Here is an 18,623-nt window from a genome sequence, read left to right as displayed (position 1 = left end):
TCCCTTCAGGGCAACAGCCATAATCCCCAGGCAGTCCTTTAACCATCTATACCTCTGTTCTGCCATTCACACATTCTGATCACTCAATGGGCACTTTTAGCACCTTCTCAGCATTCTGTATCCTCACTTACATTCCCTTTCTTCCATTCCACCTCTGCACCCCTGCCTCCCCTCCCCCCAAACACACCCTCATAGTATAAATCTCTGCTGATTCTCCTTGCTCTTAGCTCTGACGAATCTAGCATCTAGACTCAAAACGTTGGCTCTATTCTCTCCCCATAGATGCTGTTAGACCTGCTGAGATTTTCCAGCATTTTCCGTTTTTGTTTCAGATAGCAACTAACTTATTAGCATGGTTAACCACGCTCAAGTGGTTCTTGGAGGTTGCCATTGTGTTTAGTTACCGGAAAAATCTGGCCATTTAAAAACAAATTTACAGCCTTCTAATGGCTTGGTGGGTAGATAGAAGCTTTTGGCTTGGCAGTAACCTCGCAGAATCTCAACTTCAATCCCTGGTTTATGTTTACATCAGGTTCGGCGAGAGTTGGAGCACAGCAAGTGGTCCAAGTTTTGAGATGTAGAAAAGAACAAAAATCAGCTAGGATTTCTTGATTGCTGGCACATACAAGGTCTCAATATATTGACAATCAGTGCTTCAGAACCGGAAGGAACAAAAAGGTAAAGTAAACTAAAGAGACCCCTATATTCTCCTCCCAAATCACCACCATCTCCTGCTGCCAGCACCACCCCCCCCCTCCCCCAACCCCACATAAAGGTTATTCTCCAAATGCAAGGTTATGTTTCCAAGGGCCTGCTGTGACTACCTATCCTGCTATCTTACTAGCAGCTTAAATCTGGAGGCTAATTTATATAGATCAGCTTCTTTGGTATCTTATTTTTTAATTTTGGCTACATAAACCATACTTGCTTCACAAAAATGCTTCCCCATGCCTTTTTGACAGCTCCTAATGCTAAAATGCATATTCATGGTGCGATCTTGTCATAAGCTTAAACAAAGTAATACTTGGCATGTGAGGTTGAAGATTCAAAGGATGTAAATGACTGTTCATTTTAAGCTTGCATTAGAAGAGCAGATTTAGCCAAGAATTCCAGCGCTTGTGGTTTAGGAGAATATTTAATACCATTAATATTTTTAATCCTTTTGGTTTTAATTAAGTAACAGCATGCCAGTTCCTATCAACACATTCCAGGGTGCAGATTAATTGTAGCTTAATATAATCAGAGTTGATTATTGTAAGTATTAGTTAACAAAACGCCTGCATCGAGAGCACCTTCTACCTGGGGAGGTTGGCGTGACTCCAGAGTATTTTTGCTTTGTGTGTTAATGGACATTTGAAGCAATGTTAAGAGCAAGGTTGGGACAGTCTTTTCTTTTGTTCCTGAAGTTTAGAACTTTATTTTCTTATTTTGCTTATGTCAAACACCTCATCAGTTATTAGTCCCTGGAGGAGCTACTGGAGCAGTGTGAGGATAAGAGAGCACTCTGGATTTGACTTGGCCCCTTTGATCTTTTCTATTAAATTTAATTGGAACTAGTTCTATTTTTTTTACTGAAATTGCCCCACTTTGCAAATTTTGATTTTTAGGAAGGCTTTTCATGCCTTCAATGTCAAGCTAAAATCCTGATGTTTACTTGCTTGCAAGCACAAACACTATATAAAAAAAATATATAAACAACTGACTCTTAAAGTGTCTCGAGTGCTCCAATGACACTTGCAGCTCTACTGTAGAGAACCTCATAGAAACAAAGAATTTCCATTGGTATAAAGTCTCACTCTCCTGAATAATTTGAGACTGTATTGGGAAGAGCACAGAGCAAACCCCGTTAGCATTTAAGGAACATCCAAATAATATAAACAATATCAAACTTTAAGTAATAAAAGCAAATTACCGCGGATGCTGGAATCTGAAACTAAAAGAGGAAATGCTGGAAAATCTCAGCAGGTCTGGCAGCATCTGTAAGGAGAAAAAAGAGCTGACGTTTTGAGTCCAGATGACCCTTTGTCAAAGCTGAAAGGCATAGAAAGTGGGAGATATTTATACTATAGAGTGAGGGAATGAAAGATTCTAACTGGATTTAGCTTTGACAAAGGGTCATCTGGACTTGAAATGTCAGCCCTTTTCTCATCAAACTTTAAGTAATGGATCTGGTTTTGACATCCTTGTCAGATCATAGAAAAATACAAATTAGAACTATTTGTTCCTTATTTTTGAACTTTTACTTTCACCATCTATTTAACTATGTCTTTTTACACCTCAATGATCGAATGTGACGCCAACGTTTAGAAGTTGATATTTTGCATCAAAATCTCAAATTATCCAATGAACATAAATTAACAGCACAGTGGGAACTTAAGTGCTTAAAAAATTGAATGATCAGATAATTTGACTCAAATCAAATTAAGAGGAGCAGATTGTATACAGTTCCTGTCCTTGTCTATGTAATTCCTGGTGGTAACAGATACCTACTAATCCTGCCAAATAATTCAGCACCTTCGACCCTGAATATGTCAGCACTCCTGCACACCACTCTGTTCTGGCATTTTTAAAAAAAGTGTGTTTTGACTGTTTTTTTAGAGTAACAACGTTGGACAATTTAACACATTTCCCTACATGAGTGGTTAATGCATAAAATGGAAAAGTTCAGCTGTGTGACAGAAACAAATATCCTGAAGCTTAACCACACTATCTTTAAACCTACACCTAGCTGTTCAATACAAGGGCTCGCAATGCGAAATGTTACAAATGGTTCATTCCCAAGGACTCGCATTACTTGCCTTGATAAGCACAAACATTCCTAAAATCAACTCGGTCTTTTCATAATTATATTTCTCTCCTTTGGGAGCACCTTGTATTATACCTTGGGAGGCTGTGGTCCCAGGGAACTGCTATTGTGCTGTCCCTTGACAGATAAAGCAATTCCTCAGATGCCCTAGATCTAATCTGTCATTGGATTTCATACTTTATTGTGTGGGTCCCCCTTCTTCTTCCTCACTTTATTATATTCAGTTCGAGCTCTAATGAAAATTCATTAACCTGATGTATTAACTCTGTTTCTCCCTCCATAGTTGTTGTTGGACCTGCTGAGTTGTTTCCAGTATTTCCCATTTTATTTCCAATTTCCAGCACCCACAGTCTTTTGCTTTTGGTGTGATAGTGCCTATTTTCCATCAAAGAAAATGTACTTACCACAACACCGCCCCCCACCCCACTGGTCTACAGGGGGCCATGTGCACTTGTATTTAGTTCCAATTTGCTTTATTTGTAGGGTCTGCCGGTTTACTTGTTTTTAATTTCTTCTGCTTTTTCAGCTGCCTTGCCCCACCCTCCAAAACCTCTTCCCTCCACCACCCTGGCCTTCGAAAACCTCCTCAACACTCTCCTTGCAGACCTTTACCCAGGCTTTTACTCTCCTTGGATCAGTTCCCATTCTGCCACCAGAAATTGATCACAATTGATGGCACAAATCCGGTATTAGGTGTACAAACAGGGTTTCTGCGGCTTCAGACACTCATCACCATCATCTTCCATCCTGTGAAACACTCTGAAATTTGTCTCTGTGTAATGAGTACCATGGAAGTTGTTTCCCTCCCTGTTACACACATGCTTGACTTTTTAAAACTCTTTCTCATTGATTGCCGGATTATTTGATTTTCAGCTGATTCAGGAAACAAATTGCTGAATTCCTGGCTGGGTCTTGTAAAATACAAAATCAGAATTTTTAAACTGTATGGGCTACACTGGTAACATGTAGGGATGTAGGGTAGAGCATGCGATCAAAATGCAATAACTCAATTCTCAAAATACATCCTTCCTGGAAAGGACAATTAATGCTCAGCATCTCTGCTGTGCATCTTTGGTTGGCTCTTATTGTGCAGAGCTACTCTTGTAGCAGGTTGTAACAGACAGCACAAATCACAGGTAATGAGTCACAGCTCCCAAGAAACCTACCTTCACAGCTCCTTCAGCCTCAACAAACCAGCGCCTCAGCATTGCCTGAATCTGTCCGTCAGTCAGCTCCGAGTTTGCATGCAGAATCTTTTTCTTCACGGTATCTTCCAGGAGCAATCTGCGCAGGCGCCAGTAGAAGAACGTACGTGACGTTGGCCAATCCAAGATATCCTGTCATTAAATGAGAATGGTGGTCAGATATATCCACCCCATCTGACGAAGGAGCTGTGCTCCGAAAGCTTATGGTATTTGCTACCAAATAAACAAAGAACAAAGAACAATACAGCACAGGAACAGGCCCTTCGGCCCTCCAAGCCCGCGCCGCTCCCCGGTCCAGGATTGAATCCTGAATCCAGGATCCCCACCCAATTTTCCAGCCTATCTACATACCAATATCCTATCCACCGAGCTGTCCCTCACAGCTACGATGCTTTGTTCATTACAACCTATTAACTTACCCCCACCCCCCCATTCCAGACCATGTGATCTCCAGGGAGAGGCGAAAACCCAGAGTGAAAAACGCCAGGGCCAATATGGGGAAAAAAAAATCTGGGAAATTCCTCTCCGACCCCCTGAGGCGATCGAAACGAGTCCAGGAGATCACAATGGCCCCGATCGGAAAATGCTTCCCAACCCTAGTCATTTCCACTTCCACGAATACCATATGAATCCCCTGCCCCCGAGACAGGTTCCCAACTATCCGCAGTCTCACTCTGTACTGGCACCAGCAAGATGATCGTAGAATGAAGCCTTGAAACGAGAAACCAGGAACAATTAGCCCGCGCCGCTCCCTGGTTGGACTTTAACCTGGTGTTGTGAGACTTCTTACTGTGCATTAAATGAGAAACCAAACTTTATGCTACTTTCAACAATCAGAATTCCAAACTAGAAAACTTCAGTACACTTCGTTAAATCTCAAAACTTCAAACTCTTCATTCAGACTCATGGATCCTGATCCAAGCAGATAGGTTTTCGGTGCACGGCCCATACAGTCCACTCCTCAATGTTATCTGATGGCAAGGCACGCGTTGGAGGTCAGACTGAGGAGTGGACTGCATCTCAGTAACACTTCCTAATCATTTTCTCAGGATTTCTTCTAAAACTAGGATAAGCACCATTGTTTATACATCAGCAAACATACAGAATGATCAAACAGCTGAGACAGATATGTATATAAAAATGCTGATTAAAGCATTTTATTAATCAGGTTAACTTTTTTCAGAAGCTTATTTGTGTCATTAACAGGTTTTAAGCAGCACACGGCAACCTGATTCCCCAAATTAATGCTTGCTACATTTTTCATGCCAAGTGACAATTTATTAAATAAAGTGAATTTGTCTTGCATCAAACTGGAGTGGACACAATAAGTGTTAATGCAGTTCACACAGGAGCTTGCAAACACAGAACATTCTTAAAGATGCATTTCAACTAGCTGTTGTCTTCACTTTCTTTTGGTTTTGTCTTCAATTTTATAACACATGCTAAGAACTACAAGTTGTAAGGTAATTACATTTGTGATTTCAGAATTAAATCATAACTTCATCTAATCCCATGTTGTAATCAGCCTGTGCTGAGGGAGATATAGGTTGGGGGCGGGGGGGGGAAAACAGCACTGAGCAACATCCAAGCAACGCCCTACCATCCTGTCCCTCCATTTCCACCAACTAGACTGTAGATTTCCACAAGATAAATGCAAAATACTGCGGATGCTGGAGTCTGAAACAAAAACAGAAAAATGCTGGAAATCTCAGCAGGTTTGACAGCATCTGTGGAGAGAGAGTAGAGCGAACGTTTCGAATCTAGATGACCCTTCGTCAGAGCTCTGGCAAAGGGTCATCTAGACTCTAAACGTTAGCTCTACTCTCTCTCCAAAGATGCCTTCAGACCTGCTGAGATTATCCAGCATTTTTCTGTTTTTGTTGTAGATTTCCATATTTCAATTCCCTTGCAGTTCCAATATCAGTAACCATAATGAACATGGCTGAACATTTAAAACTCTTCACTGTTTCCTTCCAAGTAGTTCCCTGGATCATGCCCGAAACCATACCAATTTAATTGTAATGCCCACTTGAAGCACGGTGCACCACGCGGCTTCAGCAGGATGCCCTTTTTACAATCTACATGCCAACATGCATTAGACTCTAAAGGGAATAGTAGCACAGGGGTAATGGTACAGGACTAGTAATTCAGAGACCTGGACTAATGCTCTCGAGATGAGAGTTCAAGTCCCATGATGGCAGCTGAGGGAATTTAAATTCAATTAATTAAATAATTCTGCAATAAAAAGCTTTTCTCAGAAATAGTGACCATGAAATTATGAGGGGGGGTTCTCACAAATTCGTCTTGTTTACTAATATCCTTTCAGGAAGAAAATCCTTAACCTAGTTAAGCCTACATGTGACTTCAGACATGCAGCAATGTTGCTCATTTGCCCTCTGAAACGTCGTAGCAAGTCACTCAGTTGTATTAAACTGCTACAAAATTTAAAAGCAATTAAACCAGATGGACCACCCAGCAAGGCACTGGAAACGAGAACACTCCTCCGTACCAACATCTGGGGATGTGCCAAAATTGGGAGAGCTGTCCCACAGACTAGTCAAACAACAGACTGATATAGTTATCATCATACCGTACAACGTCACAGACACCACCATCACCATCCGAAGATATGTCCTGTCCCACCAACAGGACAGACAGACCACAGGCAGTGGCACCATGGTATGTAGTTGGGAGGGAGTTGCCCTGGGGGTTCTTGACCTTGACTCCAGACTCCATAAAGTGTTATGAAATCAGGTCGATAATGGGCATGGAAATCCCCTGCTGCTTACCATGTACTGCTCCTCGTTGGCTGATGAATCAAAACTCCTCCATGTTGAGCATCACTTGGAGGAAGCATTGAGGGTGGCAAGGGTGCAGAATGCACTCTGGGTGGGGGACTTCAATGTCCATCACCAAGAGTGGCTCAGTAGCATCACTATTGACTGAGCTGGTCCAGGCCAAGTCCTGAAGGACAAAGCTGCTTGACTGGGTCTACGGCAAGTGAGGAGGGAATCAACAAGAGGGAAAACCTACTTGATCGCATACTCACCAATCTACCTTTTGCTGATGCATTTGTCCATGACAGTATTGGTAGTAGTGACAACTGCACAGTTCTTGCAGAGACAAAATCTCATCTTCTCATTAAGGATTCCGTCCATAGTGTTGTGTGACTGTACTAAATGGAATAGATTTCGAACAGATCTAACAACTCAAAACTGGGCATCCGTGAGGCACTGTGGACCAACAGCAGCGGAATTGCATACAACCACAATCTGTAACCTCATGGCCTGGCATATCCCCCAATCTACCATAACCATCAAGCCAAAGTTAATTAACCCTGGTTCAATGAAGGAGGGCATTCCAGGAGCACCACTTGACATACCTAAAGTGAGGCTATAACACAGGACTACTTACTTACCAAAGAGCAGAAGAATTATGCAACAGAGCTAAGCACTCCCACAATCAATGGATTAGAGCTAAGCTCTGCAGTCTTGTCACATCCAGTCACGAATTAGAGTGATCATTAAACTACTAACTGGAGAAGGAGGCTACACGCATCTCTCTATCCTCAATGATTGGGGAGTCCAGCACATGCATGCAAAATACAAGGCTGAAGTATTGAAACAATCTTCAGTCATAAGTGCTGGGTGGATGTTCCATCATACAAAAGTTTGGGGTCACATACCAACCAACCCCAGAACAGCTTCTTCCTTGCTGCCATCAGACTTTTGAATGGATCTACCTCATACTAAGTTGATCTTTCTCTACACGATGAGTGTAACACTACATTCTGCATCCTCTCCTTTCCTTCTCTATGTACGGTATGCTTTGTCTGTAAAGCGCGCAAACAATACTTTTCGTTGTATACTAATACATGTGACAATAATAAATCAAATTAGCTGCTGGAAGGTCCTCAGAATCACAGATTCCAGTCTTCAACCAATTCAACTCATTCCACGTATTTATCAAGAAATGGCTGAAGGCAATGGATACGGCAAAGGCTATGGGCTCTTTGACAACATTTTGGCAATGGTACTGAAGGCATGTGCTCCAAAACTAGCTGTGTTCCTAGCCAAGTTGTCCAGTAGAGCTACAACACTGGCACCTACCTGCCAAGGTGGAAAATTACACTAAGCATTTCTGTCCACACAAAGCTAGACTTGGCCAATTACTGTTACGTCAGTCTACTCTCAATCAACAAAGTGATGGAGGTATTGTCGACTGTGCTATCAAGCGGCCCTTACTCAGCAATGATCTGCTCACTGATGCTCAGTTTGGGTTCTGTCAGGGGCACTCAGCTCCTGACCTCATTATAGCATTGGTCCAAACATGTACAAAAGAGCTGAAATCATGAGGTGAGGTGAGGTGAGGGTGAGTGACTGCCCTCGACATCAAAGCAGTATTTGACCGAGTATGGTATGAAGGAAACCAAGCAAAACTGGAGTCAACAGGGCACGCATGAGGTGCTGACAACCAGAATTGTACTCAACCACAATCTGCAACTCATGTCTCAAGATATCCTACAATCTACTATTACGATATTGTCAAAGGACCAACTTTGGTTCAATGGAGTGTAAAGAAGCATGCCAGGAGTCGTACCAGGGCATAATTAAAATGAGGTACCAACCTGATGAAGCTACAGCACAAAGCTACAAACATGTTCAACAGCAAAAGGTATCTGCTACAGGCAGAGAATTAAGTGATCCCACAACCAATGGAGTCCTGTGGCAGTCCTGCCACATTGAGTTGTGAACAATTGGTGGTGAACAATTAAGCAACGACCAGAAGGAAGAGGGTCCATAGACATCTGCATCCTGAATGATGTTGAAGCCCAGCATCTCAGTGCAAAGAATAACACTGAAATATTTGCCAAGTGGATAATTCATCTTGGCCTCCTCCTGAGGTCTCCAGTTGCTCGTCTTCAATGAATTTGATTCACCCTACGTGATAAAGAACCTCCTCAGTGCACTAGGCACAGCAATACTCCTGATATCTTCAGCTCTATATTGGGATATTAAATGCGCCAGAATTCACCACACTCTTAACCTAGCTGTTGCAGTACAGTTAGAGCACTGGCATCTACACTGGCAATGCAGAAAATTGTTCGGCAGTGTCCTGTTCACAACAAGCAGGACAAATCCAATCTGAGCAATTATTGTCCCGTAACCCTCCTCTCAATCTTCTGCGAAGTGATGGAAGATGTTGTCAACGGCACCAAAAGCTGTACTTATTCGGCAATAGCCTGCTGATCAATGCTCAGTTTGGACCACTTGGCTCCAAATTTCATTACAGCTTTGGTCCAAATGTGGACAAGAAGGGTACAGGGGGGAATGACTGCCCTTGAAAGTCAAGACAGCATTTGACTAAGTGTGGCATCAGGGAGTATGAGTAAATTGAAATCAATGAGAAGCTCTCCAAGGGAGTTGTGCCTCACACAAAAGGAAGATAGTTACAGTTGTTGGAGGCCAAATTGTCTCAGCCTCAGGACAGTGTCCGAGGCTCATCCATTTTCAGCTGCTTCATCGGTAACCTGAACTCCACCATAAGCTCAGAAGAGAGAATGCTTGCTGACGATAATGCACTGTTCATTTTCATTTGCACCTCCTCGAGCAAATGAGGGAAGTAACATTTATGCTACATAGGTGTCAGGCAATGACCACCTCCAACAATAACCAACTCCTCTTGATGTGCAACAGCTTTACATTGCTGAATCCCCATCATCAAAACCCTAGGGGCTATCACTGACCAGAAACTTAATGAGACAAACAGATATAGTGCAGATACAAGAGGCTGGGAGTGTTGCAACAAGTAACTCACCTTCTGACTTCCCATGGCACAAGTCAGGAGTGTGATGGAATACTGTCCACTGGATGAATGCAGCTCCAACAAAGCTCAAGCAGCTTGGCACCATCTAGGACAAAGCAGCCCACTTGATTGGCACCCCATTCACCACTGTAAATGCTTCCTCCCTCCATCAAGGGTGCACAGTACTAGCAGTGTACCATCTACAAAATGTACTGCAGTAACTTGCCAAGGCTCTTTCAACAGTACATGCCAAATCCATGACCTGCACCACCTAGGAGAACAGGAGCTGTAGACTGCAAGTTCCACTCCAAGCCACACGCCATCCTGACTTGGAAATAATCACTGCTCTTTCAATGTAACTAGGCTAAAATTTTGGAAATTCCTTCCTAATAGTATTGTGACTGTGTCTCCACCACAAGGACTTCAGCAGTTCAAGAAGGTGGCTCACCACCAATCGAAGGCAATGAATGATGGGCAACAAATGCTGCTAGTGATGTGCAATCCCATGAATGAAGTTTTAAGTAACTACTTTCAATTTGCTCCAATCAAAAGAGGATTGTACCACAAGAGAACGTTCTGACTCCTACTTCGATGGCAAGCCTCGGCAATATGCTGGCCTACTGATAGTGGCACTAGTGGGGTGCTCAGTTTTCAAAAGGGCATCACCCTGAAGTATAGAGCAAGTGGAGTAGATTAGCTCACTAACCGTAATGACCCCTTTCTCTTGCATGCGGCCTGGTGTGTCATGAAGATCGGCAAACTTCACAGCAACCTGGTGGTATATGGGCAATAAAAATTCCTCTCTTTCCTTCAATTTTGTTTCCAGCTCCTTTCGCTCACCTGGACTCAGCTCTGGGGTGCCTGCAACGAAATAAATACTTCTACTTAAAACACAGCAATAAAAACTCTGCAAATTCTGAACACACAATCATTAGAGACATCAATTTGACAGCCTTTTAGCGCTTGTGAATCCACCTGCTACACCATTACTTCTGTCCTCTCCTGAAAGCGCGACTCTCCACATGGGACATAGGTCTCTATACCATCTCGCACAGGTCGTCATTCTTCACATCGGAGCCTAGACTGGCTATTCAACTGCGTCAAGGAAGAGTCGGGTTGCAGGGTCAAAGCTGAAATGCTGCTCTTGCCTGATGTCACTGGACAGGGAGCCCTGTAGGAGCCACGGCCAACTGCGATCCTGATCTGCTGGGTTCAGTTAACAGGGCACAGGCCAAGGTTTCTTGCAAGTAGGGCAAGTAAATCAAAATAACCCAATTTAATGAATAACTCCCCCAAAATGAAGCAATACCGAAAAATATTCCGCTTTTTGTAGCTTTTACTTTAAAGCAAATCAAAATAATGCAAATGGTACATTAACAGGCAAATGATACTTCAAATAAACAGGTAAACTTCAATTTAAATAGTCTACATAACAAAGATACGTCTTACACAACTGCTAACACCTCCATTACTCCCCACTCAAATGTGACACCACATAGCTTCACAATATGCTGTTCTTTATTCATGCAGGGTAGGTCAGGAGCTCTTACTGACATCAGCTTTCAGCTTCCAATTTCACAGGTATGATTATCATCAGCAAGACACAATTCTATGAACCTTCTCTCTCTCTCAACAGGAAAGTCCTAATGGTGTAGATTTCCAAAGTTGCTTTTCAACAGACCAATCAATATAATCATGGTTCACAGTTTGGCCACTTATGGGTAAAGCACAGCTCTCAGTACCTCCAAGGACTCTGATCTCCTTTTCTACCAAACAGAAAAGCAGACCTTTTCCTGAAGGTAACTTGCTTCTTATCTGCATATTAATTCTCGGTGTTCCTCTTTCTGTCTGTCTGCCTTCCCTTTGTGTTTGTGTCTGCATGTTGATCACCTTCACCATCCTGCTCCTCTGCTTGTAACTCTCCTTTTGTCTCTCCAGCTCCCTTAGTTTCTGCAGCCACTCAGCTTCTTTCTTAACTTCCTTCCTGTTGATACTGCTTCCAGATCAAAGTCACTACTTGGTCACACCGAGCAGTATTTCTTATTATCCAAGAAAATTACAATTTTTGGGGCGGCACGGTAGCACAGTGGTTAGCACTGCTGCTTCACAGCTCCAGGGACCTGGGTTCGATTCCCGGCTTGGGTCACTATCTGTGTGGAGTTTGCACATTCTCCTCGTGTCTGCGTGGGTTTCCTCCGGGTGCTCGGGTTTCCTCCCGCAGTCCAAAGATTGATTGGCCATGCTAAAATTCCTCCCGCAGTCCGCAGGTTGATTGGCCATGCTAAAATTGCCCTTAGTGTCCTGGGATGTGTAGATTAGAGGGATTAGTGGGTAAAATATGTAGGGATATGGCGGTAGGGCCTGGGTGGGATTGTGGTCGGTGCAGACTCGATGGGCCAAATGGCCTCTTTCTGTACTGTAGGGTTTCTATGATTATGATTCATTTACAATTGATGCAATTGGGCAGCACGGTGGCACGGTAGTTAGCACTGCTGCCTCACAGCTCCAGGGATCTGGGTGCGACTCCCAGCTTGGGTCACCATATGTGTGGAGTTTGCATGAACCCGTGTCTGCGTGGGTTTCCTCCGGGTGCTCCGATTTCCTTCCACAGTCCAAAGATGTGCGGATTAGGTTGTTTGGCCATGCTAAATTGCCCCTTATTGTCCTGGGATGTGTAGGTTAGAGGAATTAGCAGGGTAAATGTGTGGGGTTGTGGTATAGGGCCTGGGTGGGATTGTTGGACTCGATGGGCCGAATGGCCTCCTTCTGCACTATAGGATTTCTATGATACTATGGACCTCTTAAAACATTCTTAAAAACAATTACAGATTCAACAAACCTTCTAAAAATAAATACAATTTTTCCTTCCTCTACTGCTTCCGGGTCGAAGGTTGTCACACAAGCTTCTAGCCTCAGCCTGTACAGCTTAGTAACAGGACAGACAGGACTGGCACCCACTAGACCCTATCCTTTAATGTTTCATAGTGAACAATGATGCGAGCACTATCCTGAATCATAGTAATATGGCCACTTCAACATGCAACACAAAAAGATATCAGGTGCCCTTCCGTAAATCTGTTACTTAACAATACCACATTCTGATCACCATTCATTGAGGTCCTGCATCAAGAGATTAGAATGGGTTTAACTGATGACATCAAGTATAATTTATGTCATTTTGAGCTGCCAAGAGAGTCAAAACAAATACTGCCACTATATTTAGTCCTATTCAGTTGATGAAAAGTTTGGCAATTAATTTCTCTGTGTGATACAGTTGACATTCTCAGTGTCTCCACCGTGTTTCCCTTTAATAACAGAGCAACGAGATGTCAATTCTTTCACCTCGCAGCTGTGCAACGTTTGCAAACAGAATGATCAGCCTCATTTAAAGCTGCATGACACCACAATATGGGACGATGACTATCGAGCACTTAGAGACTATTAACCAAAATTAGCACTTAAATATTCCACTCCCATTTTCAAAAGAATTCTGTTGGATTTAATTGAGGAACAGTGGGGAAAAAAAACATCAATATGCAAAATAGACAGAAATAATGTTCCACGAATTCATATTTGACACTTTGTCTCATTTTTATAATCAGCCGCCTGAACTTCATAATTTTTCTCTCTGGGCTCTCCATCCTGATCTTTTATGCTCCTTTAGGATCTCACTTTAATTTTGCGAGAACCAAAAGTCTTTAGATCAAGACTTTTCAGACTTGACTGCTCATCTTATCCAGGAACTCCAAATATTTCCCTCAAACCACCTTTCTTCTTGCATCTATAATAAGTTTTAAACACCCGAGTTTGGTGATACCAAGCACATTCTCTCACTTTAAAAAAAAAAAATCTACTGACAAGCAGTGGGTTTAATTTTTATATGGAGCCTCATAGCGCTAAGTGTGTTTGCATTATTAAACTCAGTTCTCTTGCATTGCCATCCAAATAACAGAACTGCGCCTTGTCTATGCAGCGTACAGGCTTCCTAATCATCTGTTCTACTCTTCTCAACTTTGACTGTGTTCTGCATTATGGGGCTCAAACCTTAGGTTTCTCATCTCAAAGAAAAGTACAACACTCCTGAATCTTGTGCTCTTCTATACGATCTCACATTGAAAACAGAAACAAATTTCAGTTTGGTTTATTTCCACACAGTAGAAAGCATCTGCCGAGTGCTGCTCAGTACAGTAGCATGCTGCTCCCAGGAGATTTTGCACGCTTGCATCGCATTGAAATTTACTTTCATATCTATTGGTGCAAAGCTTCATCCAGTTTAAGGGCAGCAAAAACATCTGCTTTTACATTCAGAGTGGAGAGCTGGTCCCCTTCAGCACACTGACCCCTCCTTTTACTGAGACCCACAAGCTGCTCTTATGACCTTCATAGTCTGAGATATACACTGCTATTGCTCACATTGCCAAATCCTTCTGCCTCACAGAAACAAACTCTGAGAGCAGACTGCAGAGGTCAGGAAGCCCGATGTAGCAGTACAACTAGAATCCAAATTAAATGAAAGTCACAGAGCAAATATTAAGTGCCAGTTTACTCATTTCCATCGGTCTACAATGCCGTCAGGCTAATGGAGCAGGGATTGTTCACGCAACTGACTGAAGGCATAATTTGCAACTCTGTCACCTGGACAGCAACCTGACTGAACAGATCCCCCACCCTTTACAGAACCAAATTGAATTTCATTCCATCAATATTAATATAGAGTTACTTTGCCCAACAGCAAAGTTGAAAATTAACCCTTAGATTTTCCCTTCATCTCATTTGGAAATACATGGAAAATCTACTTGCACTGTTGGTTTCAAATGTCCTGATCTCTTCTTCAAGCAGATTGTAGGTTAACCACTAACACTGAAGAGGAAATTCTGTTCATGTCTGATTGTTATCAGAAGTAAATCTTTTCATGTTAACGTATTATGCAAAATGTTCTCCTGCAAAGATGTTGCTAATTACCCAGTATACAAGATTTTAGCCATCAGTTCCCCAAAGCTGTCACAATCATCTCTGGGGACAAAGGACTACCAGTTAATGGCTGTGACCAAGTCAGTGGAAGACATCTGCTTTAAAACGGGTCAGATCTTGCCTGAGAGCACTGAACTTGCAGAATACCGAGTGCCTGTATGATGCCACAAAATGATGAACAAAATATTTATTTTTTAAAAAAATCATTGTGGCCACTTAGATCTTTAACAGTGAACTTACACGGAGTCCTAACTCAACTCCAGGATGGCGCAAGGTTCAAAGTGCATAACAAAAAACAATTCCACACTAATTGGCATTTTCAATCTTTAAAGAAGAGTTCACTTTGGTGCGGCGAGGCTCTTTTCATTTTGGATATAATGCAGGTTGTTGAAGAGCAGAGGCAGATTGACCTGCATCTGCTCTATTTATACTTGATCAGGAGCACTTGATGCTGTAAACGAGGTGCTATAACTGGAAAATGAAAGGAGATAAAAGGGTTTCTAGTGACAAGTCTTTCACTTCTGCTGAAATTCATCATCGTACTATGAGAAGTGCGGCTGCGAAAAAGATTGACCACAACCCTGCCCTAACACAGAACAGCACGTCAAGTATAGCACTGACGAATGTGAATGGATGCATAAGGAAAGGAAAGCCTGAGATGCAGGTACTTGAACATGCATCAGGAATTGTAAATGTACAGCAGGGCAAACTGGACTGAATGTATTTTATGCTCCTAATGATACTTCTCTTGTTGAAGAAGCAGCCCAACCATCCAGACTAATGGTTTAGGTAATATTAACAAATATGTCGATGACTATTTTCTGCTCAATTTAAAACTGGGCTGCTTTAAAGATTTTTGCTGCTCCAACCCTGTTCTCTTGGAAAATAAACAGCAGTGAAGGAGAAGGCAGAGAACGATTATGCAATGATTGATCCCCTTTGAGACTATTTGTTGCTCACATTCACTACTGTAAAACTAAACTCTTGATCAGCCACAGAAACGAGTCTACAATTAAGTCACTAAAGTTTCATATCTTCCCCGCTTCATGCTAGCACTTCTAAACAACTAATCAACACACCCCAGTAGTCGACACTGACATCATTTGATTAATTAACTCTTTGGTCACTGGCTTTTCTTTGCAGCAGTCCAAGTGCACTTGTATTTCTTCAATACAAGAGTTAGAACACAATTTAAAATAATTCATATCATTACCTCAATGACAAAGTGGAAAACTACTTGGTGCAATCTGAAACTGGGCCGCTCAGTCAAACAGGGTCCAAATTTTGATCCCCGATCCGCGTTGAGTCCATAGAATCCCTACAGTGCAGATGGAGACCATTCGGCCAATCGAGCCTGCATTGACTCTCCGAAAGAGTATCTTACTCAAGTCCAACCTGAAACAAATTTGTTTAAACTTGCTCCGATTCATTACAATGAGGGAAACATTAAAGCTTCTCCTACGATGGTTCAGCTTGGGTATGGTTTCCCAAATCAGTTACCAATCCTGACTGGTTTCATTAATTTTCATTTTAAAATGATATTTACTGGATTTGAGCAGTTTCAATCAATCTGCATTTCAGAATACACATTTGCCTGCTCCAGCCTCCATCATGCATGCATCTTCAATTCACTACATTCAACCCCAGAGATGTTTGGGCTCATCAAGGTGCCACGATATCAAAGGCTGACATCTTCCCATCGGAAACAACTAATGTTAACAGTAGGTATTCACCTTAAATTATAAAGCACAGCTAAGATATAGTGTAAACCCAGTGATGAATTAGAGGCAGTTTCCTATGCTGTGGGTCATGCCAACTGGGAACTGGACTGAATTTTCTTTTAAAAACAAGAATTGTATCTTAGTACAGGAGGGCAAAGGAAGCTAGTATTCAACAGAGAACACAAGAACAAGGAGCAGGATTAGGCAATTTAGCCTTTCGAATCTGCTTTGCCATTTAACACGATCATGGCCGATTTCACTTTGGCCTAAACTCCATTTTCCTGCCCGTTCTCCATAGCCTTTCAAACCCTTACTAATTAAAAGTCTGCCCACTTCTTCCTTAAATTTAGTCAATGTCCTCACATCCACCACACCTTGGGGTCGTGACTTCCACAGACTCATGACCCTTAGTAATTTCTCCTCATCTGTCTTAAATCTGCCATCCCTCATCTTAAAACTATGACCTCTTGTTCTAGATTGCCTTACAAGAGGAAACATCCCCTCCACGTCTACTTTGTCAATTCTCCTTATCATCTTGCAAACCTCAATTAGATCTCCTCTCATTCTTCCAAACTCCGAGGAGTATAGGCCTAAACTGCCCAATTTCTCTTCATAAGACAAACCCCTCATCTCTGGAATCAATCTAGTGAACCTCCGCTGAACCGCCTCCAATGTAACTATATCCCTCAAGTAAGGGAACCAAAACTGTACACAATATTCTAAGTGAAGTCTCACTAATGTTTTGTACAATGGCAGCTGTACAAAACACTGTTTTATATTCCATTCCTTTAGCAATAAATGCCAAGATCTTATTTGTCTTCCTTATTACCTGCATACTATAGAGGTCTATAAAATAATGAGGGGCATAAGTCAGGTAGTCAACATCTTTTCCCAAAGGTAGGGGAGACTAAAACTACAGGGCATGGGTTTACGGTGAGATGGGAGAGATACAAAAGGGTCCAGAGGGGCAATTTTTTCCACATAGAGGGTGGTGAGTGTCTGGGTATCAATCTCACTTGGGTTAGATTGGCATAGAGGGATGTGGGCCAAACATGAGCAATTGGTACTAGCTTAACGGTAAAAACTGGGCAGCATGGAACAAGTTGAGCCAAAAGACCTGTTTCCACGCTGTAAACCTCTGACTCGTTTTCTGTGATTCATGTACAAGGATGGTCTGCACTTGAACCACGGGGGGGGGGGGGGGGGGGGGAGGAATTTGGGGGGGAAATTTGCTAATGCTCTTCGGGAGGGTTTAAACTAATTCAGCAGGGGAGTGGGTACCTGAATTGTTGCTCCGGTGTACAGGAGGTTGAGAGTAGTGAGGTCATGGATGAGGTATCCGAGTCGCAGGAGTGTACTGGCAGGCAGGAAGGCGGTTTGAAGTGTGTATACTTCAATGCCAGGAGCATCCGGAATAAGGTGGGTGAGCTTGCAGCATGGGTTGGTACCTGGGATTTCGATGTTGTGGCCATCTCGGAGACATGGATAGAGCAGGGACAGGAATGGTTGTTGCAGGTTCCGGGGTTTAGATGTTTCAGTAAGTGCAGGGGTGGTGGTAAAAGAGGGGGAGGTGTGGCATTGTTAGTCAAGGACAGTATTACGGTGGCAGAAAGGACATTTGATGAGGACTCGTCTACTGAGGTAGTTTGGGCTGAGGTTAGAAACAGGAAAGGAGAGGTCACCCTGTTGGGAGTTTTTTTATAGACCTCCAAAAAGTTCCAGAGATGTAGAGGAAAAGATTGCAAAGATGATTCTGGATGGGAGCGAAAGTAACAGGGTAGTTGTACTGGGGGACTTTAACTTTACAAATATTGACTGGAAAAGCTATAGTTCGAGTACTTTAGAGGGGTCGGTTTTTGTCCAATGTGTGCAGGAAGGCTTCCTGACGCAGTATGTAGATAGACCAACAAGAGGCAAGGCCACATTGGATTTGGAACTGGGTAATGAACCAAGCCAGGTGTTAGATTTGGAGGTAAGTGAGCACATTGGTAACAGTGACCACAATTCGATTACGTTTACCTTAGCAATGGAAAAGGATAGGTATATACCAAAGGGCAAGAGTTATAGCGGGGGGAAAGGAAATTATGATGCGATTAGGCGAGATTTAGCTGGCAT

General features: G+C 42.6%; 1 protein-coding gene across 1 annotated transcript in view; it reads right to left on the bottom strand.

The window, feature by feature from the left end:
• acaca (acetyl-CoA carboxylase alpha) overlaps nt 1–18,623 on the bottom strand; it is a 267,266-nt gene that overhangs the window by 7,737 nt on the left and 240,906 nt on the right. Inside the window, exons 52-53 of the mRNA XM_078224912.1 lie at nt 10,523–10,677; nt 3,973–4,143 (exon numbers count right to left, since the gene is read on the bottom strand). Of these exons, the coding sequence (XP_078081038.1) occupies nt 3,973–4,143; nt 10,523–10,677 (326 nt within the window). The remainder of the gene's footprint in view (nt 1–3,972; nt 4,144–10,522; nt 10,678–18,623) is intronic.

Source organism: Mustelus asterias, chromosome 12 (genome assembly GCF_964213995.1).
Source record: "Mustelus asterias chromosome 12, sMusAst1.hap1.1, whole genome shotgun sequence".
NCBI lineage: Eukaryota > Metazoa > Chordata > Chondrichthyes > Carcharhiniformes > Triakidae > Mustelus > Mustelus asterias.
The sequence above is the reverse complement of the archived record's forward strand: the minus strand, read 5'-3'. Positions and strand labels throughout refer to the sequence as shown.